Source organism: Lissotriton vulgaris, chromosome 5 (assembly GCF_964263255.1).
Source record: "Lissotriton vulgaris chromosome 5, aLisVul1.2, whole genome shotgun sequence".
Lineage (NCBI taxonomy): Eukaryota > Metazoa > Chordata > Amphibia > Caudata > Salamandridae > Lissotriton > Lissotriton vulgaris.
This window is the reverse complement of record NC_141693.1, coordinates 946806003-946833981: the sequence shown is the minus strand read 5'-3', so window position 1 is coordinate 946833981 and position 27979 is coordinate 946806003. Positions and strand designations below refer to the sequence as shown.

Genomic DNA, 27979 nt, shown 5'->3' with positions numbered 1-27979 from the left:
TTTGCATTCTATTTTTTTTTGTGGGTGGGTAATGTCATATTTATTACGGAATTGATTTTAACTTATTATTTTGTTTTAATGTGTGCATATATTAAAATAATATCATTATATATTGCATACATTAAATACTTTAAAAGCTCACGTTACATTTTTTCACATATTTAGGTGCTACTTTTGGTGTTTAATAACAGTTTCGGCTTTATTTACAGTAGTGTTTTGGCTATGATGTTTAGGTATTCTATGCCTTTCGTATTAGGGTACAGTTTAACCTGCTCTTCCAGGTACTTGTGCATTTGTTTATTTTGCTTGGATGTTTTAGGGACAATTTCGGTAACAGATTGGTCCATTCGGAATTCTTGATAGCTCTGTTCTTTTTGTAGGCATTTTATGAATTTTTCGAGACTAGGTTTGCTTCTGCCAGTTGATTGGACAAATGCATTGTGCCAACCTTCAACGGCATTGTTAGTTTTTGACTCCCCGTTAAGGGTACTATGGTACACATTCCACCAGGGAATAAGGAATTTTGGATTTCTCCTGTGCCCAGATCTGTGGAGTCTGCCTACCCAGGTGTCCTCGAAGTAATCAAGAAAAGGAGTTAATCTAGCCTCGTTTTGTTTATAAAATGGACTGTCTATGATAATATTATAATGTTCAGCTACATCTGTTGTAGGGACATAGGCAAGTGCTATAAGTTTTTTTATTTGAAAAGCAAAAGAAGAATTTGTAGCATATTCGACACTTAGGGTAGTTTTTTGCAGGTGTCGCCATAAACACTGGTTGAAATGATAGTAGCACCCTTGAATGGAGGTATGTGGGTGGATCTTTAGAATAGTGGAGAGCATTGCATGCTCAAAATCAAGAATGATTTTGTCCGGAGAGAAATCATTGGTTTTTTGTTTTATGACATTTAATAATTCCATATAAGTAGAATTGTTTTTGTTAGGCAATAGTGCATATAATAAAGGGATATTGCAGTTGTGATAGAGGCCATGTATGGTGTATAATTGGAAGAATGGTTTGGGACAGATGTTAAATGTCCCATCCATCATCCAATATTGGCTTTGCTGCAGTTTCACTAAATTCATACTGGTACCAAAAATGATTAGTCTATTATCATTGCTTTCGTTGTCATAAATTATAAAGGGTTGTTTATTTAAAGTTATTATTTCGTTAGCACTAAAACTAATATCCTGATATGTTCTAGGACATGGTGTTGAATAAGTTGTCGCTTTTTTGGTCCGTGCTATTGTTCTTTTTAATGATAGGATGTTTGGCATTTGGGTGGAGGCTGTTTTGGGAATTTTTGGAATGGCTTCTTTCAAAATTACATTAGTTTGCTTTTGGGATCCAGTACTAGCTTCTTTTATACTTTCCATGGCTGTTCTGACTTCTATTTCTGTAATATTAGGTGGATGATTATGTTCCCTAGTATATAGTACTGTAGCTTCTTTTGTTGTTGCTCTGCCGTAGCACTTGTTGGAATAATATTTGCAACATTTCCAATTCACTTTCATGCCATATTGTTTTTCCTGTGTGTACGTGTAACCCATGTAGCATAACAATAATTTTCCTTTTTGGCTGGTCACAAACTCGGCTCCTTCGGTCATTTTGTACTGTGTATATCTATAAAATATATATAATAGTTAATATCAATTTAAATGTGATCAATAATCTATGTTAGTGATAAGTAGGAATGTTTATACTTACGTGTTTTACAATGTACAGCTAAACTTTGGACTTTCTTGTTTCTTTAGTTGAGGATAAATATTTTTGATGTTGTTGTAGCTGGTCAGAGAAATATGAAAGTAGTATATTATTTATTAATGTTTAGGTAAATTAGCAATTATAAAGCTCATTTTTACTACAAAGATGTGTCTTCATTATTCACATTGTGAAGATACTTACATAATTTTTGTTGTTGGTATTTGGCAGGTCTAATTCTTTCTTCAACTTCTGTAGAATACTTTGTAGTGTTATCTATAAAAAATAAGGAACATATGAGTTACTTTACTCACCATGTTGGTAGGTTTTTTGAAACATGTGGTAAATATGTCATTTAATATACTTACTTAGTTATTAGTTTTACTGCTGTTTAGAATGTGAAGTTCTGTATGTTGTCTGTATATCTATTCACTGTGTTTGCTCTGTAAATAAAGAATATGTCATAGAAAATTATTAAAACAGTTAGAAATGTTAGAATTGTTTTCACACATTTATTGCATTTGCATAATACTTACTTACTAAAATGTATTTTAGAAATACTACTGGGGTCCTTAGTTAATGAGGAGTGCAGTTTTCAGAAGTCGAATCTACAGAGAAAAAAATATATGTTGAGGAAAACTGTTATTTTGTAAGATTTTAGATTTTTGACCACAAAATTACACAATGTAACTTAACTTACATAGTTATTCGATTCTGTGTTCCTATGCTTTCTTCACACTTAGTTTGAGAAGAAAATTCAGTTGTTGTAGTATCTAAAAAAATAATAATATGTTATTATTTTGGATGTTAAGTACTATGAATAGCAAAGAGCCACCGGGTATTTAGCATGAAAATCATTAGGAGTACTAAATATGCATGTTCTATTTCATGTACTTACTTATGACAAAGTATTTTAGATATAGTTCTGATGTTTTCAGTTCTGTAGTAAAGCAGATTTCAGTAGTATAATCTATATAGAAAAATAAATATGTGGGCGAAAAATGATTATTTCATTGTGTTTAGATTTATGTGGACATAATGAAACAATGTGCCATTCTTTAAATATATTTTGGCTTCAGTATTCCTATGCTTTGTTCACAGTTATTTAGAGTAAAATAATCTGTCCTCGTGGTCTCTTAAACAAATACTAGCAGATAATCTATTAGCATGTTCACTGCAATGAATAGCAAAGGGGTACTGGTTATTTAGCAGGTAATTAAGTATTACTAGCAAATGAAGCACTTTCTATTTTATGTACTTACTTAATATAAAGGATTATAGATGTAGTACTGTAGCCTTAGTTCTGTATTAGTGCAGTTTTCTGTAGCAGAATCTATAGAAAAATAAAAAGATGGTGTGCAAAAGTCATTATTTCTGGGTTTTTAGATTAATGTGCATAAAACGAAACAATGTCAAATTACTTACATAATTTTCTGATTCTGTATTCCTATCTTTTGTTCACAATTATTTGGAGTACAATTATCAGTAGTGGTAGTATCTAAAAAAGAATATTTTTATATCATTATTTAGAATGTTAAGTAGTATGAATAGCAAAGGGCCACTGGGTATTTAGCAGGTAAGTAAATACAAATAGAAAATAATGTAGGATATATTTTATTTACTTACTTAGTAGATGTAATAGTAGGTTTTCACTCTCGTTCTTCTACTTGTTGGGCAGCAATTCTGATAGAGATGAATCTCCTTCTGTGACTTTTGGCAAGTAGTTTGTGCTTACGTTTTCATTGCTTATATAGGGGAGTGTCAGTAGTAATTACTTTACTATTGGTTCATTTAAAAAATTAGGCTTCTGATTGGTTAGTTAGTAGATTTGAATTTCTGTTGACATTAATTAGTATTAGAATATAAAATCAAAGAATAATTTGAAAAGTATACACAGTACCATAGAATAATTTTATATGTGTAGGTGACATATTTTTAAATGATTTAAAAAAATATTTGATTTTATGGTGTTTGTATAGTAGAAATAAAAGTGTTGTATGTTATTTTTGATGTGAAAACATATAAAGCGTTCCTTAATTATGTAAAGAAAAGGTTAACAAAAGTCGATATATTTTTAAATCCGATATTTATGTTCACGATATTTTTGATTTCGATATTTTTGTAAGTGTCATTACATTTTGCAGATTGCGATATTTTTGTTTTCCGATATAAATGTGGTCGATATCAAAGTACACGATATTTTTGTATGTCGATATTAAAAAATCGATATTTGTGTAGATATATAGTTAAGTATAGGATCCCGATATTTTTGACATCGATAATTTTGTTCCGATATTTTTGTACTTCGATATTCTAGTTTTCGATATTTTGTCAGACATTCAGCCAAGGGAATGCCGCATAATTATCGATTTCCCACATAATCCACTATCTGCTGCATAATTTGAAATTTAACAAAGAAATGTATCTAGTTCAAATGGATCAAAGATTATTAAAAACACAACAACATGTGTTTCCTTGCAAAAGAAGGTCCTAGACTGCAATAAACTGGTCACTATCCAGTCGCCTATTGATGGATTTGGGAGTTAAACAGTTTGTAATGAGGTTAATCATTTGCTGTGAGAGTGTTAATATGTGTACAAATTACAAAAAATTGAGTAATCCTATCATATAATGTGCTTCATTATGCCACATAATTTGCATTTTGCTCTGCATAATTAGTCAATCCTGCCATATAATTGTACCCTCCCCTATTGGATGATTCCAGTGGACATGAATAAATTACAATAGATGTATCCTATCCCTGAGAGTGCGCAGGATAGTCCCGGGTGCTGCTGATCTTTGTCCAAAATGTAGCAAGCAGGATTTTACCACATGTTATGGTTGTGGCCAGTCATCTCAGAGTACTGAGAGAAATTCTTGATGGTCATTGAAGAAGTGACAGGCAGACCTGAGTTGGTTAATCTCAGAACGTGCATATTGGTTTTCAGTCATAGACCAAATAAGAAAGTCAGAACTAAATGTATTGATTTTAGATTGGTAGCAGCCAAACAGTGTTTTGAATAATAATGGAAATGGAAAAAGAAGTGACTTACTTGGCAGAAATAGAGAGCAAGGCCCTGCACATAAAACGTAAAAAGAACTAAATGTATTGATTTTAGATTGGTAGCAGCCAAACAGTGTTTTGAATAATAATGGAAATGGAAAAAGAAGTGACTTACTTGGCAGAAATAGAGAGCAAGGGCCTGCACATAAAAAGTAAAAGAGGGAAAGTGGAGCGGAGTATATCACAGACCTGGGATACCTTGGTTGAAGCACTGAAAGAGAGACATTGATAAACTCTGTTGCTATGGGTCATAGCAAGAAGTATGGTTCCCTATATAAGGGCGGCCCATAACTTACAAGTATATCACACTACCCAAAAAGAGATCCCTCATACACAGATGTAAAGAAAGACATAGAAAATAGCTGGTTTGGTTATGACTGTGATCTAATATCTGATGCCCACTGATGCCTTTACATCGATGCATTCAGATGGCACATCTCTAAACTACTGACGTTTAAGTACGGCGAAATATGGGGATTCTCCAATCCCATGTAAGTATTAAAACCTAGACCCTAATGTGATGACAGCTAAGAGTTTTTAAATTGTTATTGATCACTTTGCAAATTTTACTTGCAGTGCTAAAATCGTGGCTAAACTGTGGTCCCAGAAGAATGTGAAAATATGCTTTGGAAGGAATTACACAAAGTTCTTGAAGTAATGTGTATGTAATTGCAAATCTAATTATGGAATATGCAATCCCTGTTTGATAGAGATCTAGAATATGAACTCCAAGAAAAAAAGGAAAACCTGAGTACAACAAATCTAAAATACAGCTTTACCTCAACACTAAATATTTTGAACAACTGTTGACTGTGAGGGTTTATTAACATCGATTTGTAGTACGCCACATTTTTATATATTGAGTACCTTGCCTTGTACATTTTCACGAAACATTTAGGGATGACATTTAATAAATATAGTACATTTTCGTGCATGTCAAAGAATCTTTTTTAATGTAATTTTTCTATAGAGTACGTTTAAATGCAGCCCAGCCTGAGAACAATGGTACTCTCCGATGCCATGCATTTTTGGAAAAGTATGGGTGGTGTATATACACTCTGCCCATATCAAGTGGCGTTTAATCTCCATGCCACTAATACAATTTGTGTATCAGTTCACAGTGGCCTTACTGGAAGGTTAACACGCCAATTAGTGGAAACCAATATTCCAATACTGTTTCTGGGACGCAGCACATGCACTGTGGCACTGGTTAGCAACTTAGCAGCCCCTCAGTGCAGAGCACTACTAAAACAAAAATAAAGAACCAAGAAAAGCAGAAAATCGGGTCTGACAAGGCAGAAAGGCAACTATGCTGCAATGTTAGTCGACTTTATAATCGAATAATAATAATAATAGTAATAATAATAATAATAAGCATTTATTAAGCGCCTGGCTGCACAAGACTGTGTGTCCCCGCGCTGACTACAAATGCTAACCCATCAAAAGAGCACGAACCCAGGGAGCTAAGGTTTAGTATCTGGGAAATAAGTGAGTTTTAAGTTTAGCTCTCAAACTCACTTCAGATGGCTCCATCCGCAGGTGGGTAGGCAGAGCATTCCAGAATTTGCTGGCCAGGTAGCGGAAGGATTTTCCACCCATCTTAGCTTTTGTGATGCGGGGGATTTTAAATAGCATCCTGCCCGACGATCTTAGGTCTCTGATCGGCCTATGAATGGTAATAAGATCTCTCAGATAGCCAGGGCCTTTGTTTTGAGCAATGCGGTGTGCATAGCAAAGAGTCTTGAATATTATTCTCTCTTTGATAGGGAGCCAGTGAAGCTTGGCTAGCGCATGTTTAGTAGATGATCTTCGAGGGAGACCGAGCACCAGACGTGCTGCTGAGTTCTGAATGCATTGTAGCTGGTGCAGCCCCTTTTGATTTACACCGAGTAGGAGAACATTGCCATAGTCCAAGTGAGGGGATATTAATGCATGGACAATGGTTTTTCTCGCTTCGGTCGGCAGAAGATCGAGTACTTTACGGAGTACCTTTAAGGTGCCATAGCATTTGCTTGTAACTTTGTTCACCTGGGCTGTGCCAGAGAGGTCGGCGTCAAGCATGACTCCGAGATTTTTTACTGTCTCCACAGGCAGTGGTAGTTCTCCTAGTTCGTTCGGCCACCAAGCTTGTGACCAAACAGAGGCATTTTTCCCTACTATCAATACCTCAGTTTTATCTCCGTTTAGACGGAGGCAGTTGGTGTTCATCCATGTCGCTATTGATAGCATACAGTTAGAGAAGTTGGCAGCTGAGTCTCTATTGTCTGGCGTTATTTTGAACACCAACTGGGTGTCGTCGGCATAACTGACAATGCCCACCCCAAATTCCTCCGCAATGTGTGCCAGGGGCTCCATGTATATATTGAATAGAGTAGGTCTCAAGCTAGAGCTAGAATAAACGTGAATTGATGAATTGCTAGTTTCACAAATGTTGCTCCAGTGTAAAGGCTTTTAAGGAAATCCCAATTCGCCGACTCTGTTGGGAAATAGGAGAGTGGGGAGGTCTAGTAGAGACAAACACACCTTTTTCATCAAAACAGTTGGTGTGAGAGAGGGCAACGATGTACCCTCACACAATGATGACTTCAATGTTTTCTGTTCAAAGTCAATTCAAGAGTTGTTTGTTATCATGAGCATTTCTTTTAAAATATGCCATATTGTGGATAGACTATTCCTTTCAAGTGCATTCAATGACAACCAGACTTTGCTGTATCTTCTTGTATACTTTTAAATACTGTTTCCAGCATGTAGGAAGATTTCTCAGGCAGTGAGTACAGAAATGTAAATTTGAAGTAGTTAATGCATGGCTATGTAGATTATTGGAGATACAGCGGTGACATTTTTTGTTCCATTTAATACCACATTTAGGACATAACGGATTCCTGATTACTGGTCTATGGATGAGAAATACCACAGCCTTCATTTGAATCATGACTGCATGCAGGGCAGATTTTAGCGCTGGTGGTGTCCGGTGCATAACAATATTTTTTGGCACCACAACGCGTGATCTCCTACTCAGAGTCCCTTACTACCACCCACATAAGTGCCCCTCTCTCTCCATAGCCCCACTCTCACATACATTTAATTTGCCTTGAAGCGCTGGTAAAGGCTGACTTTCCTAATCTTCTCAGCTATCCACATAAAATACAGATCTGTGCTTTGCAACAGGCATTTTAAACTTATGTGCTACTCTATGGCGAGTCAAAACGGGCACTAGACAAAACTATCATATCTCTCTCTGGCAGGAACATTAGACACAAGAGTTATCTTGACATTGTTATTGTTGCCCGAAAGCTGGACACACTAGGAACTCTGCGGTAGGTGTTTTTTAAACTTAAGTTGTTGCTAAACACAACGCCTCTTCAAAGGCCAAATCCACCCTCCAGGTCAGCACCCACAGCGGCCGCCCTAGTCGCACTGCCCTAAAGCTGGCCCTGACTGAATGTCTTCCCTGCCCAAAACAGAAGACTCGTACCCTTCCTAACCCCTCTCCCTTCATCTTGCTATGATTTGCCACTGATCTTGTTCGTGGTTACCACATCAAGATAAGGGTGACTTTGGGTACTATTCAAACTGTTGTAAGTGTCCCATTTTCCTTACAATCAGAGGGTAGACAGAGGGTATGAAGAGGGCCTATTTTCTTTGCTCCCATCAGTAATGTTTCTACTATGGATGATCCCCTTGTGCTTCTTACCCAATAGATTGCCACCTATACTTTCGACCAAAATCCAGTCAGTATCTGTTCCTCATTCGCTCGAATTCAACATGTTAACTGTTAAGTCATCTTGGTGAAATGTCTGTGTATAGATCCATTCTATGTTTGAAGCAAATTGCTCCCTCTTCCCCATTTCATGCAATTGTCACTCTGTGAACCTTGGATTCAGACTAGCATTTCTTGAAAGGAAAGTGATTATATGGAACTACTTAAATTAGTAACTGCTGGGCATATTATCAAGCAGGGCGATAGGCAATTATCGCCTCTTTAGCGGCCGTTTTCAGCCGCCAAGCGGCGATAATTCTATCGCCCTATTAGCAAGCTGTCGCTAACTGATGTTAGCGACAGCATTTAGGCAATAGCGAGCAGTTTGGGGCCCGCTTTGCAGGTCAGCGATGTTCATCGCTAATGACATGCAAAGTGGGCGTACCCAACCAGTTAGCGACTGAAAGCAGTCTCTAATGTCGCTATCGTCTATTAGCTAGGCAACATTTGCGATGGAAATATTCACGCTAAGGGCGAATATCTCCAAATGCTAACACCTGCCCAGACCAGTTCTTGGCCATGTTATCCAATGGGAGGTGGATAACACGGCTAGGAGCATTTCATCGCTAATGCGTAAATATCACTGTATTCTCAGCGATATTCACGCATTTCACAGCTACCGCTGGATATTTTAGCACAATGGAGAAAAACGTTGCTAATAGCATGTTTTCTCCGCTAACATATCCAGCGATAGTGAGCGATAAAAAAAATGCACTAAGCGCATTTTGCGATAAATATCGCTATTCCTTGGTAATATGCCCCTTTATTTTTGGACCCAGATATGATAATAAGATCACCAGGAGACTAACCATCAATAACGCGATAGGCGCATTGACACCAGAAACCAGGCTCGAGGGGCCCATCACACCTAATTATTTGTTGTTTGTTATTCTCAAATCAGTGGACGTGGGGCCTGAATTCCTTTCCTGCATTAGGGTCCATGGCACCATGGCAACGCTGTGGGAAATCGCCCGTACCTACTTTCACTCCAGAGTCTTATATTTGTAACAACGAACATACATAGAAATGATAAATTGTGTTTTCCACAGTTTTTTCCGCCCGCTTCGTTTCAATTTTCTCTTTCCTTTTACTGTTCGTTAATATTAGGTGCGAGAAGCACACCAAGGAAATAAGAAAGGATTCAACTTATTGTTGTGAACTGAGAGCGAGAATAGGATTTCAGCTTCAACAAAGCAGAAAGCTCAGTTCCAGTGGAGAACTGTCTGATGTTCTTGCTAACGTTCAAAGAGGCGTCCGGAGGGATGCTTCAGATTTAATTTCAGCAGGTTTCAACAGAAGTTCAGTTACATTTGTGTCCTGAAATAGCTTATTTTGTGTCAATGTTAATCATTTCCTTTAAGTCAATGGAATCGTGAGCCGCTTGCATGTTCAAACATTTCATTTTGATGACACACTTGGATAAATTGGCACCAGCAGTATTTCTCTTAAAAATAATATCAAGAGACGGGTTTCTGAGCATTTAAAACCGAATGGAGTGTTACCGTTGTAAAAATGTTTTGACGCGTATATTACAAAAATGACAGTGTCTGGGTGATATTGTCTCTCCTTGGAGCAGTCATTCCAGTAATCTGTCAAACAAATAGCCATGACATGCCCGGCAGGTTACTAACTAATCACACATGGGCACCTTGAGACTGTAAAATAAAGACATAAAAGTACAAAACTACAAAATAGCTGAACATTTAACGCATCCTTCAAACCCTGGAAAAATAACCAGGTTACCTTCACCCACTTTGCTCCATCGCAAAAACAAGCTGAATGGTCTAACTTTCTCATCATCTTACGACACTTGGACTACTGATTTTCCCACGCTGTCCATTGTAAGAGTGGTAATTTGAACAATGCAAATGCAAGCTCATGTTTTAATCACTTAACCCCTTCGATGCGGATGACAAACCCAGCTCGTCATGGGCGTTACCTGCGCTGCGCGCATGACGAGCTGGCTTTGTCACGTAACCCGCGATTTTTAAATTTCAGCGTGCAGCGGGAAAACCCGCTAGCGCGCATGCAGTTAAACCAAAGCTTGACTTGGCAAGAGCCCGGCTTCACCCATGAGACAACGTAACCCCCCCACCCCCCAGGGGGGCCTGCCCCCCAGTTTGAAGACCACTGTTCTAAATGATATCAAGGCTGTTTGGCAATGTTTGAGCTCACAATACTTATTGTCGTTTACTAGTAAAAACGAAATGCAGAACAGGACAGATGCCAATGCCACGGTGAGGATTCCATAATACCCATAGTGAAGATAATCCAACATTTCTAAATGCACAAACAATTCACACACAAAAAATCCCAAATCTTTTGAAGTAAAAAAACACGTCTTACTGATCAATTAAATTCAAAGCTGGTGTATTAAGTATTCATAATGACACATTCATATAATGTTATTTATTCATTTAACATACATTTGCCCTTGGTACAGTCGTAATGGGTACTAGAAAATCAGCTGCAAAGATATCTCACCGAATGCACCTAAGATTTTATTAGGAGTATAATAGTTTTCCATACAACATAGGTACTGCTAGAATAGCACTACTACAAATACTGCTGCTGCTACTACAACTACTGCTACTACTACTACTACTACTACTAATAATAATACTTTTGTGGACTGTACCTGATTTCATGCATGTTTAATGCAAATATCTATAAGTAAATAAGACAGGTCTTACCCCTCGTTCAAGAAGCATGTCTTTAAAATGGGTGCTACGTTCTTCCAAGGGAACCAAGACTTCAGATGTTTTCACATTTCTTTCCTCTTTTTCAAGCTCGTCTTTTTCCATGCTTTGAAGAAGTTCAATTCTTAGAAAAGATATACAGCACAGTCAAATATATTCCCAATTTTCCATATTTGTCATTTAAACAAATTTTGAACACGTGCCAATTTGGATACTTCGGATTAAGACAAACGCATTCAGCAAAATAAAAACAAATGGATGAGAAACAAGGGTTGGGGCGACTGTGAAGGCAGAAATTTCAAAAAGAAAGAAGTACATAAACATGAAGATTCTTTTTCTCCATGATTGAATTTTCCAGAAATCAGAAAGGATAATTTGAACTAACATCTTATTAAAAACAGGAAATCCTGATGCATTTTAAAAAGTACAAATTGTACTGTGTCAAACATTTGACAATGCTTAGATGGTAAGAAACGCTGATTTTCAAAATCATGCCTTAGTTTTCAGAAAATGAAATCCAATATCCATGACTAGAAATGCAATATTAAGGGGATGAGAAGCGTTGTACTTGAAATTGTGAATCAGAATGTCCAAAGACACTGAATAGAGCATGTTTTATTTTCTTATTCTACAAATCATTTCAAAAGAGACATTCAACTTCTTCTGATCGCACCAGAATCAAAGTGCAATCATGTGAGTATCTATTATAATGACAATGTTGTAGTCTAGGCCATATTTGTCTTGCATTGCATAAAACAGATAATCTAAACTCCGTAGACTTCAGTTGGCAATATAGAATGCTTGTTTCATAAAGGAAGGTAGCAATAGTACTAGCGGTAATGAGCAAGGAAATGAAGCTTCATGGAATACCCGAGTCCCTAGTGCTATCCCTGAAGACCCATGATTGCCGGTATGAAAGCAATGGTTCTTACGGATTAATTGGGTTATGGCATATACAAACATTCAGAAGAGTGTGAAAGCATTTTTTCCTATAGGATATCAGGTTATTTTTTGAGGAATTTGGAAGCCTGAATCAGGTAACAACCACAACCACAATCCCTGTCAGGGGGAGCCACAAAAAGTCACTACATTAACCTTTACTTTACCCTCTGGTCTCTAGGCACAAAGGAGTGAGGCTTAACTTAGAGTCAATAGATAAAGCATGTATGCAGCGCACAAACAGTAATTGATTGAAACGTAAGAAGAATCCCAAACCAATTTGGAGAAATAAAGTACAACTGGAGATTTGCAATTTTAAAGATTTCAGTGAAAATAGTACAGAAAAACACAGGGTACCACTGCCTTGAGAACACCTCCATAATGTTGCATTTATTTGCAACTGATATTTTAAGAGAATGTCACATCTTTGGCTTTGTGCTTATATGTTCATAAGAAACAAAATTGGGAGATGATGTCCTCACACTCTTCCAAAAGTTTAAATATGTTGCATCCTAATTTATCCATACTGATTATTTATAAATTTGTCAAAAGCTTTAACTTTTATTGATTCAGCGAGAATTGCGTTGCATGTTTTTATCCATCTGATTAATTATATTTTAATAAGCTATACATTTTATTGACCAAGAGAGAATTGTGCTGTATGTTTTTATCTATCAATGTATTTTTTCCCCATTTTGAAATTGTTATTGCTTGTATGATATTTATATCGAAATAAAGCTTGATTGATTGATTGATTGATTGGTAAAGGATTTGAGCACACATACAGTAATAAAGAGAAAACACTACAAATGGACACCACTCCAGTTTAGAAAAATACATAATCTTTATGGAAACCAAACTAGACTAAAACTACAAAAATCCAACATATAGTTATCAAGATATAACTTTTAAAAGGTAAAAACTGTTCTGTCCTTAGCAAACTATAGATGCAACACTTTCAACACAAAGTACCTTGGATGTGTCAAATTCGTAAACAAAAACAGCTGCAGGGAAGGTGAGCATTGGTTCCTTACGCACAGGGAAGGTTATGCTTTGGTTCCTTGCTCCAGGGGAGGTGATGCGTTTGTTCTTTACTGCCACACTGGGGTGGTGATGCTTTGGTTCCATACTGGAGAGGAGGTGATCCGTCGGTTTCTTACTGTGCAGGGAGGTGATGAGTCGGTATCTTACTGCTTCCCCAGCGTTGTTGTAGACTTGGTGCCCCGGTATGATGCGTGGGGATTCGGGGATGGGTCGGTTCTCAATGCGGTGGCAGCAACTGCGCTGCATTGATTCACCAGACACAGTCCCATAATGCATCGGTTCTTGCAGTCACACAGTATGTGTAGGAGTCAATGTAGTGCGTTGATCTCGGACTTTGAAGATCAGTACACAAGACTCACCCTGCAGCGATTTCTCCAGGCTCGGGCAGGCGCTGCGTCTGTATCTTCAGCAACATAATAGCAATGTGTGGAAATTATTCCTGCACGGGGTGTTGCTTGGGAAATGGGTGCGGATGCATCACACTTCTCTAGTTGCTTCTCTTTTCCCAGCTCCCAGCAGCAGGACTAACCTCCAGAGGCTCAACACAGGAACATGCATATCTTGGCAGGTCAGAACACCCAGCAAGGAAGTCTTTGTGTCCCAGAGACTTCAGAACAGGAAGAAAGAATACCTTCAAGCCCTTGGAGATCTTCTTCAAGCAGGATACGCAGCACAGAGCAAAGGTTTTGTCCTCTCCTTGGCAGAAACAGCCACTGCAGGCCATCCCCAGACAGCACAAAGCAACGGGGCAGTACTTCTCCTCCAGCTTTCCCAGCTCTTCTCCTTGGCAGGAGGATCCTCTTGAGTCCAGAAGTATTCTAAAGTTCTGGGGTATGGGCCCCAACATTTATATACAATTTTGTGTTGTTCTCTTGTGGTGGAGGGGATTTGTCCTCAGTCAAAACCAGTTCTGTCCTCTCTGGGTCAGCTTTCCGGCAGGAGACAGTATTGTGCAAGGTGGACCAGGCCCATTCAGGTGCAAGGAAATCTCATCCCACTACTCTAAATGCAGCCCAGGTCTATTCAGCCCAGCCCTGACTCATCCCAGAAAGGAAGAACACACCTCAACCCCCCATTGGTTGTCTGCAGTGAATGCACATCTCCAGCACCTGCCACTCCAAAGCCAGACTGTCAATCCACACACCAGCAGAGGTACACAGAATGGCTAAGCAAGAAAATACTCACTTTCTAAGAGTTCAAGCATACTAAACTCAATTATTTATCTTGTCCCAATGGGAAGTTATACCTAAAAGATGTTATAAATAAATTCCCATTCTATCCTACAGGATGGATAGCCTTTCAATAGTGAAAAAATACACTGTAGTTCACTATCAGGACATGTCACATACACCATTACATGTCCTACTTTTTACATACACTCCACCTTGCCCACAGAAGTACCTTGGGCCTACCTTAGGGGGACTTACATGTAATAAAAGGGAAGGTGAGGGCCTGGCAAGTGGGTGCACTTGCCAAGTCTTCATGGCAGTACCAAACTGTACACAGACAATGCTTAGGCAGGTCTGAGAACCTTTTGCAAGGCTGCTTGTGTCTGTGGCACAATCAGTGCTGCGGGCCCATTAGCAGAATTTGATTTCGAGGCACTGGGCGCAAATAGTGCACGGTTAGGGACTTAATAGTAAATCAAATAAGTCAATCATGGAAACACCAATCCATAACAAAAATTTGCACAGAGAGCATATGCACTCTATCACTGATTAGTAGTAGTAAAATGCCCGAGTCCTAAAACCAACAAAAACAGGGTAAAAAACAGGAGGCCAAAAAGCACAAAGCCTTGGGGTAAACCCGCTGAAAAAGCCAAGTCTAACAGGAGGCCTATGTGCAAACTACCCCAAATAGCTAAAAAGGGCTCAGCCCTGGGTGAGGAAAGAGTCAGCAATTAAGGAGTAAACAGCCAGCCAGAGAGGTTTCTGTACTTTGCTGTATGTGTGGCTATTACTCAACAAATGTGAGTAAAAACAGTTCCCAACAGGTATTATGCGGAGACAATTTTGAAAGCGTATGCAATAAGCATTACAAAGAAAGGAAACCAAGGAGTCAAGAAATTGTCAGAGAAAGTAGTCTTATTTGCATAAATGATAAGAAACTTTCAAAGGTCAATACAGTTAAAGCAGCACTGTACAGAGTGGATCTTGTGACAACCCGGTGACACTTGGTGCAGGTGCTATATACAATCAGTGACATGTGAGTGTGCAAGTGTTTAAAAACAACAGCAATGGCGACGCATTGAACAAAATTTCAAACATCCGATAATGGCCCCAACAGAGACAAGTAACCATTACTTGAAACAAAATAATTAGATTGGGAGCACAAGACGTGAAATGCGTCGTGAGATTCAAGCTGTCTAGTCGACGGCGTTTCGATCCCAGTTGTTCGGGATCCTCATCAGGACGGGGTTGTCGATGAGAACAGTGCTGTGGGTATAAAGGGCAGTTTCAGCGCGTGGTCAGGGGAAGGAGAATGCGCAGGGGAAGGGGGTGCACGAGTGCTCAGTCCGAACTAATTTGCGAACTAAGGAGTGTCATGAAGTGGGGGGTGAGGGCCAGAACGGGACAGGGGTAAGTGATATAGGGGGTGTCTAGGGTCTTGCAGATTACGGGGTAAAAACCGTTATTGATTGCTCAGGTTGGTTCGCCGCATATGGAAGGTGGAAAACTCACACTAAGACTTTGACAGGATGACGTGGTAGAAATCCTGGTTCGTGGACTCGATCGTCCAAGGTTACTGGGGGATAAATGATAAACAGAGTTTTAGAGGTGGACTACAAATAATAGTCAAGACTCGAGACCCTGGTATCAGAAATTACCTGAATGGCTCTTCCGTCTGGGCAGCGAGCGGTACTGGCAAGTCCTGCAGGAGGCCGGGAGGGGAGGGGAGAGAAAGGACAAGTACTTAGCGTGAGCCCAAAATGGCATCAACAGGTCAGCTACAATTCTAGAATTACGAGGGCGCTCAAGGCGCGCTCCAGAATGTCCATTACCTGATCGAAACGCCGTCGACTAGACAGCTTGAATCTCACGACGCATTTCACGTCTTGTGCTCCCAATCTAATTATTTTGTTTCAAGTAATGGTTACTTGTCTCTGTTGGGGCCATTATCGGATGTTTGAAATTTTGTTCAATGCGTCGCCATTGCTGTTGTTTTTAAACACTTGTACACTCACATGTCACTGATTGTATATAGCACCTGCACCAAGTGTCACCGGGTTGTCACAAGACCCACTCTGTACAGTGCTGCTTTAACTGTATTGACCTTTGAAAGTTTCTTATCATTTATGCAAATAAGACTACTTTCTCTGACAATTTCTTGACTCCTTGGTTTCCTTTCTTTGTAATGCTTATTGCATACGCTTTCAAAATTGTCTCCGCATAATACCTGTTGGGAACTGTTTTTACTCACATGATACACCCATCCCAACGTGGTATATGGGTTTTCTCCTGTTGTTTTCATACATATTACTCAACAAAGACAGCCTTTGCATCTAGAAGAAAAAGTTCAGTATGTGTCATGCTTCAAGTGTTTCCCCTTTGGCTTTTAGATGAGCCTCCCACAAAGAAGCTGTTGGCATAAAATCCAGGCCGACCTATTCAGCAGTTCATATGATTATGAGAATAAGCATTCATACTTATGGTCCAAGAATACTCAAACATATCGATGGTATGGTCCCTCTAATCATTTACAACCACATCTAGTACAAGTAAGAACAAACAATAACGAAGTTATCACATTCCATGCAGACGTAGACAGTGTTTCCTTATATGCTGTTGTTCCACATAATATACATATCTCCCAGCTTCTCCCACTCTTTCAATAGACCAAAACAAGTTTCCATGGGACACTGACGGAGCAGAATATTTTTGTGTCACAAGAGGAATATTCTACTAACTGGCCTCTGTTTAATGTGATGTGATAAAGGAAATCATATTTAGGAAAACTAAGATTTCATGGGATTTCTGCGTGTTGCTACTCCCTTGTAAAAATTTGAAATTCATGAAAATGAAAACCAATGCAAAATGTTCTTCTGTGTGCCAATAAAAAACATCCAACTTTCAGTAAAAATCATTATCCAAAAACGTCTATTGTTTAGCACTACTGGTAAAAAATAAGCGCAAAAAAGATCTGCTTTTGCAAGGGTGATTGCTTCATTGATAAATGTGCATCATTCATTCCAACAAAGGTTGTTGCAGGCATATTCAAAGGATCATGAGTCATACATTATCCCTTGTGCCATGAGATGCCATCTTTCCCTCTGATGACCCGAAATCTATTTGCGTAAAATCCACTTCAGTAACAATCTTTCTGCTATTGAGTTTTTCCTCCATCGTATTCATGCTCTGCTTAAAATGTGTTCTCTGTGAGTGAGAAATCCGCGTTGCCCTTGCTATTTTGTGATTAAAGAAAGGAGGGCTACCTCTAAAAGATAGTAATTAAATTCCTTGTTAATTATTATTTTACTATTCGGAATCATAAGAGCCCACTACGGCATGAAAGTAATGCTCATTAGCTTTTGCTGTTTTACAGGCCTATTGTCATCTCAAACTTGATTACTTAATATTATTGAGCCCTCTTCCCAAGTTGGTCATTAATTAGAGATATGTGTGGTAGCTCCTGTTACTACTCATATCAAAATTATGCGGCTAGCATATTTTTTTTATTGTACTCGATGAGAAAAACACATTCGGTATCACTGTAATGCGTGGTAGCTTCTGAAACCACACATATCAGAAATATTACTTTTGCTTTTTTACTGAACTCGACCAATAATGCGTTCCCAGTTAAACCCCGTTAAGTGAGCCTCCTTTGGCCATTATTACTGTCTTTTTCAGTTAAGTCCATAGGACAGCAAACATAGGGGCAGATTTGCTAAAATATAAAGCAATGCTGAGCAGTAACCAAAGTTGCTGTGCTGTGTTGCACAAGAGGGAGAAAGCAGCGCATAGCCATAATCATTAAATATGATCTGCTGCTGCTCGCTTACGCTGTGCTGGCTCACAAACAGACTGCCTAATACCGCACTCACACCTTTGCACCATGATCTAAAGCAGTCGTGGCACCAGCAGGTAAGCATGGTGGGGTAGTGCAGGGGGGGTACGTTTACAAATGACGGAATAGGATTTAACTATTTATTTAATTTTCCCTATTCCATCGTCTGTAGACATCCCTCCCTGCCCTGCCACATCACCCCACTGCGCTTAACTGCAGGAGCAGCGACTGGTGCTAAGGTGTATAATTACGTTGTTTACACTTGGTATACATATGATACATGGTGCATAGGTAACTCTATCCAATCTTTCAAAAACATAGTTATGGAACATAATGTGGTGTCGTTCCTATGTCCCTGATAGACTCTGCACATTGGAATAATATACACTAAAGGTTTGCCACAGGACTGAAGTCAGTATGTCTCTATCGAGTACATTAAACTTAATTACTTGTGTGTGCCAGCTAACTCAGAGGTCACTGAAAACTTCTCGAATAAACATGAAGGGATTAGTTTCTGACAACCGCGTGTACATGATAACTTTGTTTCCTTTTAGAATTGGAACAGTCTCAGAATCGTGGAAACAATAGATAACAGTTTCACTCAGTCAATCGTGCATGCTTCGTTTCGACAGAGTTTACACAGAAATAGATAGACTGGCGTTTCAATAAAAAGGGTTTATTGAACAGCCTTATTTCTCATGCAAGAGATATGAGCCACTACAATCATAAGACAGAATGCGAAGTATAATACATACAGCGTTAGCAGTAAGATAAAATAATACTACAATAGCAGGGTTCGTAACTATGACATATATTCATAAAAATACATACATAAATAACACAGGTAAAAATGTGAATACTCATCTGGTGCTTCTAAATTGTTCTACCCCGAGTGTACCTAAACTAAGTGTAGTAGGAGGTAAGAAGTAGGTGCTGTTTTCTAAAGTATAGCTAGCTATAGTTTAGTTTTGTCAAGAGTTGCCTAGAGTCCCTCTAGGTTCTAGTCTGATTTATACCTTAGAATGAGAGAGGTTGGAATCTCTTTCCAGGTCTCGATCTCTAACAGCCCGCAAGGGGAGTCCTAAACACTGGAGCTGGTTTCTCTGCTAGGAGGATGACAGCGTCCGGTCAGTGCGTCAGGCGGGGACTTGAATTCCTTCCAAACTTACCTTGGCGAACCCCGTAGCTGAGCTGTGAAAGTATGCAGCTGGACCGTACCGTGGCTTGCCATGGCAAAGGAAGGTATATTTATACCTGGAAGCTGTTTAGTAATGCCAGTATTGACGTAAAAGTCGGGCAGAGGAACATCATGAATGAACTCCTAAGGAATAGTTCATGCATAATAAATGAGTTCTTGCAGAAATCAATAATCCAAGCAAGGGGAAGTCCTAAAGGGTTAAGAGTCTGGTTTTCCAAGAACTCGTTGTGACATGGATGGATGGGTGTAGGTGACAATGCATGTATTTGGTTAGCATCGATAATGCTTAAATAAGGGTAGGATTTCTATACATAAATCTGGGCAATGTGAATTGTGCCTATATAAGGACAAAAATCGGGAAACCTATATACGGTATCCAAATCGACACACACCACCCACTCCAGTTTGGTATGTCTAAAAACGTATTTCTAAAAATGCATCTAAAAGAGTTGCTATGCATAAAATGCAATGGTGCTGTACATATTAAAGAAATGTTTCATTCTAAGCACATGTTTACATTTGAATGCTAACTGAATGAACCATAAACATATATACACATGATGAAATGGCTCGTAAATACAGAAGAAAAAGGGCCGAAACCATTTCATGTCAGATTTCATGTCAGATTACATAACTCAATTGTTCTTGACAAGGTGGCATATTGTCTCCGGACGTTTTTCAAAGAATTCTGTTCTCTATGAATAGTTCTACTATAAGCAGATTACTGTGCCAAAAATGAAAAATGCAAATTTGGAGAAAAAAAATAATCATAGAAAAAAGTTCCAAAGTTAGCCCTTGTTTTTGAAAAATGAAGGTCAAATTCAGAGTTTCTCAGTACACTGTGTGCTAGATCAAAAGTCAGTGTATGGGGATGGAGAAAACATGAAATCTTCTAATCTTGTAGATAAAAAGTCATCTACCGTTGTACGTGAAAATTGGATTACCTTGTTTAGAAGACTAACCGCACATAGATGAGAAGCATCGCCTTCACCATTGGTTGCATCAGCAATGTTCGCATCGGATGTTACCTACTTGCCTCTTGTTTCCTCTCGTACCTCGGCAGTAGCAATTTGCGCCTGTGAGATCTCAATGAATGCCGTCATCAGGATTGATAGCCACTGGGGACAACACAGAGCATGGGCCGTTACAGGATCGACATCCGGAGGCATGACTGACCGGAGTGTTAGACAGATGCCTAGCACGCATTCTTCACCGCAAAGCAGGCAGCGTAGAACAGGTAAGATGCAATCGTGAAAGATTGGTCTGAATGACAGAAACTATGTGGTATTTAATTCTCGTAGACGAGGTAAACCTAAAATTTGGACGATGCGCTCACAACACTTCTTCTCCAGTAGAGCTCTCTCCACTGTGAATTGGGTGTTGCTGGTTATGTGGCTTGCCATATCGTAGCAGTAGGAATAAAAACACAATCCCTGCAACTAGTGCTAAAATTAGTGGCAGTCTGCCAAACACAGAGTGCACAAAGTTTGGAATGATTCCGAGGACTGCTTGAAAAGGTGCTCACATTCCTGAACACACGTTCCTAAATACATGTACATGTACAATACCGCTCGTATCAGACATGTTTAAAGATACGTTCCAACATTTCTGAGAAATGTATAGGGCAGTTTGTATTCAAAAGGGCATGTATCTCGGCAGAAGCCCTTGCGACTTGTAGATCATAGGTTTCTTAGGCCGAGGTCAGTGGCACTGTTTGCTGCAAAAGAATGGCTTTCATTCTGCTTAGAGTATCAATTCGTATAGAAGAGATGTTCAGTGAAAGCCATAAAAGCGACTCCCTGACTGTGTTTGTTTGTGGAAACAAGACTTACATACAGCAAGTGACCCTAGATGTAACTGTTACTAGATATGGGATACCTGGAAGCAATCCACAGCAGCTGTGATCATTCAACATGAGGTAACTTTCATTTGAAAGTTGTCCAAAAATTGGATTAATCACTGCAGCTAGTGAGCCTTGCAGGTGACAGGATAAGTTTGTAGTGGAACCATCACAGGCCACGTGTAAGTTAATACCCTGACAAAGGAGAGAACTGCTTAATGCGTTTTCACAGTTAGTACCTCTAGGAAACACTGCATGCCCCCCACTCCAAAATATGTGTGTGTAAGGTAAATCCCAGGATGTCTTAATGCATTCTTTACCTAACCATTCATATTTGCCTGCTGGTATATGTTTAGGCAATACTGAAAATGGAAAATTGTAACATGCAGAGTAATTTTACCATGCATGATTCACTCAGTAGCTGGTTTTTCTGCCACTGTATATGGTAACTTTTCCAGTTTTTTAATGCTCAGCACCGTATAGTCTGCTCCCCTTTGTGTCAGTTTGATCTGTTTATCAGTGAGATTGAATTCTGAAAACAGTGACATAGTGTTAATTAAACGCCAAGGCACATAACCTGCATGCAAGTTTTGTAGCGTCCAGCCTAATAGCATGATAGAACGTAATTGAGACTGACTATGTTGCAACATGACCAAGCCTTGTCAATTAGGTCTATGTAAGTATGAGCGGAAAATCCGTTCCGCTCGCGGATTTTGCGAATTTTCGGTAAATTCGCGATCCGCGAACTCCCGCAAATTTACCGAGAATTCGCAAATCCGCGAGCGGCGGATTTTTCCGGGGGCAAAAGTTCAAGCATGGCCTGTTGTAACTATTTTACGATGGTGCCGGCAAGCTGCCAGCGCCATCCTAAAATAGTTACTAAGTTAGCTTCTACAGGAAGCTCTAATAGATAAAATAAAGCAGGTGCTCGATTTTATCTATTAGAGCTTCCTGTTGAAGCTAATTTAGTAAGTATTTTAGGATGGCGCTGGCAGCTTGCCGGCGCCATCCTAAAATATTTACCATGCCCTTCCTGTGACTCATTCATCAGCCCAAAAACAATCATGAGCGTCGTCGAGGCAGGTGTGCCTTCTTCACAAATCTACCATGGAAAATCAGCTGTGATGCTGGATAGAGGCTTTTGCATCCGTGACTTTCACGAGCGCAATACCCGTGCTGTTTCTGTGACCAGGAGCTTATTTCTCTTCATCTGCTGAACTGATCTTTCTCTGACCTTTTATACACACTAGAAGCATGTGTGAACTCGCATGGTAGCCCTGCCCGTTTGGCCCCACCCACACACTCGCCGTTTGCACCGTCTTCCCGCCATTCACCCACTATGATGGACAGCTCACTCAAGGGACCCCTGCGCCCTTCGGGGCGATTGCATAGTAACACACACATGGTGGCTCGAACTAGTTGATGCTCAAATTCAGTGACTCATTCATTAGCCCAAAAACGATCGTGAGCGTCGTCGAGGCTGGACAGGTGTGCCTTCTTCCCAAATCTACAGTGGAAAATCAGCTGTGATGCTGGATAGGCTTTGCATCCTTGACTTTCACGAGAGCAATACCCGTGCTGTTCCTGTGACCAGGAGCTTCTTTCTCTTCATCTGCTGAACTGATCTTTCTCTGACCTTTTATTCACACAAGAGGCACATACTGGGCACATTGTGTTCGCACGGGTTTCTGCAAGTTCGCACGCGTTTTGTACAATTTCGCAATTTGCGAAATTGTACAAAACCCTCGCGAACTTGCAGAAACCCGTGCGAACATAAAAAAATTAAAAAATCTGCAAATTCGCGGGAATTCGCGGATTTTGCGGATTGCAAGTTCGCAAATCCGCAAAATTCGCGAACGCGAGATTCGCAAAATTCGCCCATGCCTAGGTCTATGGCAGGAGACACAATGCTGTCCAATGAATATATCCTGGACGACAGAGTCGTTAACCCATTGTCTACTACAGAGATAGATTGCTCTAAATTAATACGATCAATTTCTCGTATTCTCGTATTCATTCTGCAGTCTCTGCTTGGGTAATCTTCCATATTTCATCTTCCACATTTCATTATAAGCAGCATAGATACCGGCATATATGAAACATTTTTGACGGGTTTTCTTGGTCCTAGTAATAATTCCCTAAGATCTGCGCCTTCTTTAAGTAAAGATAAGTGTTGTTTTACATCCTCTAGTGTAGCTTTCTGGAGCCAATCAAGGAAAAGTTTCCCTACACTGTATGTTGTTATTACCCCGGATGCTGTCTTTGAACATATTGTGGGTCTGGCCTATTGATTGTGAAACCCTGTGTTTTGTTCAGGTATCGATCTTGACAGTTGTTTGTGTCTCTGGGCCAGAGCAACCATTTTTTCCATTCAGGATCTTATCTGTTGTGCTGCAAAATAGTATGTACATCGACCCCCCCCTGTGTAGTGCTATTACTTGCAGGTGCAGGTATGGATGGATTGTTCATGTCTATGATCTTGGCTATCCCAAGGCAAGACGTTAGTTGGACAGTGTCATTCAAAAACATAATTTGCTCAGGGATGACACAGGCTATATATATAACGCTTCTACCCCCTGCACTTGCCAATCTTTTGTAACCAGACAGATTTTGTCTCAATGTTGTTTTTCCAAAAGTCGAAACCCTGTATTGACAGTTGGGCAATAAAGGCTGCAGAATAAATCTGTTTTGTATTTGTTAACATATTTTTTGTTCATGCCTTGTTCACATTTTTAAAGAAAAAAGTTTCAGGATTTGACAAGTTGAACCCTGAAAAATATGGAAACTTCTTTGCAAAAGTTTCTGAGCTACCCTTTGGAGATGTAGGACAATGTTCCCATTGGTTATACATAAATACATTTCTAGGGGATACACTTTTATGCAGGCGAAAAGCCGGGAGCCTTGCTGTTTTAAAAAATTGTATTTTAAACTTGGAGAAACTTACTTCCATTGTTTGTCATGCTGCCCTGAGCACTTCCCCCCTCATTTTGCACGCCGCGCAGCCGATTGAACGCTGCCGCGGCCGAACCACACCCAGCTGCCGCCAAACTACGCGGACAGTGGGCCACGCCCACCGCCCTGAGGCCATGCCCCCTCCTCACCTCTACAAAACATGTGCCTGGGCCGGACGCGCAGCTGGCGCTCCGCCTGCGCGCTGAAGGCGCGCCAAAGGCAAGCCCGCCTGCGCCCGTCCGCGCCCGACCGGGACTATGGGCTATACCCCCTGCAGGCTCCGTCCAAAATTTGCCTACACCCATTCGCTATTCACAAAGCGAATTACTAGCGCTTCATAAAGACAACAAAGGTCTAAAACACATCTATGCACCCAAACGGGACCAGGTTTATCTTATGGACCCATATCCTGCCTCGCCTGTCACTGGTCTAGTATGGGTTCAACCCCATTGAATAACCACTCCTCTCACGAGAACAACAACCTGTCATTGAATTGTTTATACTTCAATGCCAGATCCTTACCTGGACATGCCCTAGACATCTGGGATCTAATTTCATCTAAGACCCCGGACCTAGTTTTCGTAACTGAAACCTGGCTAACCGAAACTAGCGCCCCAGACCTAGCAATCGCCCTCCCCCCTAACTACAAAATCATTTCGCAAGATAGGGCTGGTAAGAGAAGAGGAGGAGGGGTTGCTGTAATATTTAGGGACCATCTAACATGCTTGGCTGAACCGATGACTGCCCACATTGAACATGAGATCCTGCCTTTCAAAGTACTTTTGGATGGTCTTATCATTCTAGCTGGTGCTGTGCTCTATAACCCCCGGGACAACAAGCCAGCCTTGGTGCTAAACTTTTAAATCAACTCCTGCCACTGTGTTTGAAATACAAAAACGATATGATAGTCGGCGACTTTAATATCCACTACGAAAAAATAGATGCCCCGGGAACCTCCCAACTGAAATCCGACATGGAAATTCTTCAACTTAAACAGTGGATTACGGGCCCCACGCACTTTGCTGGCCATACATTAGACCTATTATTCACCAACATCGAATCCACTAGTCTATAAGAGGTCAACCCACTGTCCTGGTCGGACCACTTTCTTATATCCTTCTCACTCACTCTTCCCGGCAGACCGTCAAAAACTAAGACTGCCCCTCATATCTCTAAATGAGCTTGGAAGTTAATTAACGAATCCAACTTTGAACTTAACTTCCCAAAAGACAAGGTTATATTTTCAGAGGATTCCCCTATTTGCAACGACGTCGCCCTACTCGACGAGGGTATACTGCAAACACTAAATATATTAGCCCCATTGAGGAAAGCCAGAACAAAAAAAATAACAGAGAAATGGTATACCCCCTGTCTAAAAAACCTAAAAAAGGAATGCCAAAAAAAGGAACACCTATGGAGGCAGTCCAACGACAGTGAAGCGAGACAAAACTACCTCAATAAACGGAAGCAGTATATTTTCGCCATCAAACAGGCAAAAAAAGACTATTTTACACAGCGCATTCAAGATAACTGCAATTCTGCAAAAGAACTATTTAAAATAGTGAAGGAACTCAGCAAACCTTCCAGCACTTCACAAACACTCACCCCTTCGACTGCGGCCTGTGAACGCATTAGTACGTTCTTCTCGGAAAAAATCAGGAAAATATACTCCACTTTCACCCCTCAAAATGTCAGCTACTCAGACAACTCACCTAAAACTGGCTCCTCCTCAGAAGTGTCTATAGATCAATCAGACTTAGGAATGGGACCCTGTCTCACCAGCTTTGAACCACTCTCTACAGAAGAGGTCCTAGCAGCCTTGAACACAATCAAATCCGGATCCCCTTCAGATCCCTGTCCCCATTGTGTGTTCTCAAAAACTGCATCCACGCTCTGCCCCTTAATCACTCAACTTTTTAATAAATCACTAACCACAGCAACCTTCCCTGATGCCTGGAAGCATGCCTCTGTGACCCCTCTCCTGAAGAAAGCGGGAACTGATATCCTCAACGGTGAGAACTATAGGCCCATCTCTCAGCTTTCCTATCTCTCCAAAGCATTGGAGAAACTGGTCAATATACAGCTGACCAGGTACCTCGAAAGCAATTCCCTTCTGGACCCATCTCTGACCGGGTTCAGAGCCAACAATAGCACCGAAGCAACGTTGCTGGCAGTGTCGGACAGTATCAGATCCTCCACCGACCAAGCGGGAGCGGTGGCACTGATACTGCTCGACCTGTCAGCGGCGTTTGATACGGTCTCCCACGACTGCCTGTTAAACATACTCAGGAGTAAGGGAGTCCAACTCACAGCATTAAATTGGCTACACTCCTTCTTAACCAACCATACCCAGGCAGTACACATGGGACAGTTCCCCTCTAGACCTAACTCCATCGGCTGAGGGGTGCCACAGGGCGCCTCCCTGAGCCCCACCCTTTTCAATGTCTATATTTCATCTCTGGCTGACATTGAAAGGAAGTGGGGCATTGACGTCTGTTCCTATGCAGACGACACGCAGCTGGTGGTGGCTATGGACGAGGGACCCGAGGTAACCAAAACCAAACTACACAACTGTCTGTCAGAAATGGCACAATGGATGCACAAGCATTCCCTGAAACTGAATGCAGGCAAATCTGAGATCCTCCTGTTTGGGGGAGCAAAACGCATGTGGGACGCCACATGGTGGCCACCCTCACTTGGAACGGCCCCTATCCCTAAACAACATGCCAGGAATTTGGGAATCATCATGGAGGACGCACTTTCCATGAAGGACCACGTTCGATCTTTCTGTGGCAAGGGTTTTGCAATACTAAAACTTCTCGCCAAAATATTCCCCTGGATACCCCTGGACTGCAGACGGTCTGTCACTCAGGCCCGTCTGGTTAGTCGCCTGGATTATGGCAACGCACCATTCAATGGGATGAATGAGCAGTTATTCTCCCGTTTACAGATTGTGCAAAACCAGGCGGCCAAACTCATTCTCAAAAAAGGCAAGCGAGACTCAGCATCTGAGTGCTTAAAAAAACTTCACTGGCTCCCGATGGGCCAGAGGGCTGTCTCTAAACTACTCAGCCATGCTCATAGGACCTTACATAGAACTGGACCCTAGATGCTCCATGGGAAGATCGAATTCTATGTACCCAACAGGAACCTACGATCATGCCAATCAGCCCTGGTGAAATCTAAACGCATCTACAAGGTCAGAACAGGCGGACGCTCCTTTTCCTACCTTGCAGCAAATGGTGGAATGAGCTCCCCTCGGACCTAAGACATACCACCAACTATCTCTAGTTCCGAGGGAAACTCAAAACGCATCTCTTCCCTAAACCGTAAATCTCTCAGTACACACCCCAACAGCTTCCCTGGTTTTCAGCGCAGTGATATCCCACGGGATGAGTGCTGCGCTTTACAAAAACTGCAAATAAATAAATAAAATGCAAGAAATGATGACCATAATGGTTATAAAAATATAGCTGTTCATAGTAGGATGAACCTCCAAAATATTTGTGAATACTGGAGATATTTCTAGATCAGACATCTTGTTATTAACAGTCTCGAAGTCCCAATCATCAGAAAAGGTACTAGAGGAAATAAAGTCACTTAATGAAATCTTAAACAAGGGTGGAATGTTCAAGAGTTCCGACGGGCCAAAAATGTCATGTTCGGTTTTGTTCCAAACTATACCATCTGGTATAGGAACGGCTGTGATGTTCACAGCAGACAAGTCTCTTGCTTCACGATGGGATGATTTGTGTGGCTGGAGAAGTAAGTTCACTCT

General features: G+C 40.5%; 1 protein-coding gene across 1 annotated transcript in view; it reads right to left on the bottom strand.

Annotated features, from left to right (window-relative positions):
• The window catches only part of TCERG1L (transcription elongation regulator 1 like), a 1282749-nt gene that overhangs the window by 198906 nt on the left and 1055864 nt on the right, over nt 1–27979 (bottom strand). Inside the window, exon 10 of the mRNA XM_086920244.1 lies at nt 11219–11348. Coding sequence (XP_086776370.1) covers nt 11219–11348 — 130 coding nt within the window. The remainder of the gene's footprint in view (nt 1–11218; nt 11349–27979) is intronic.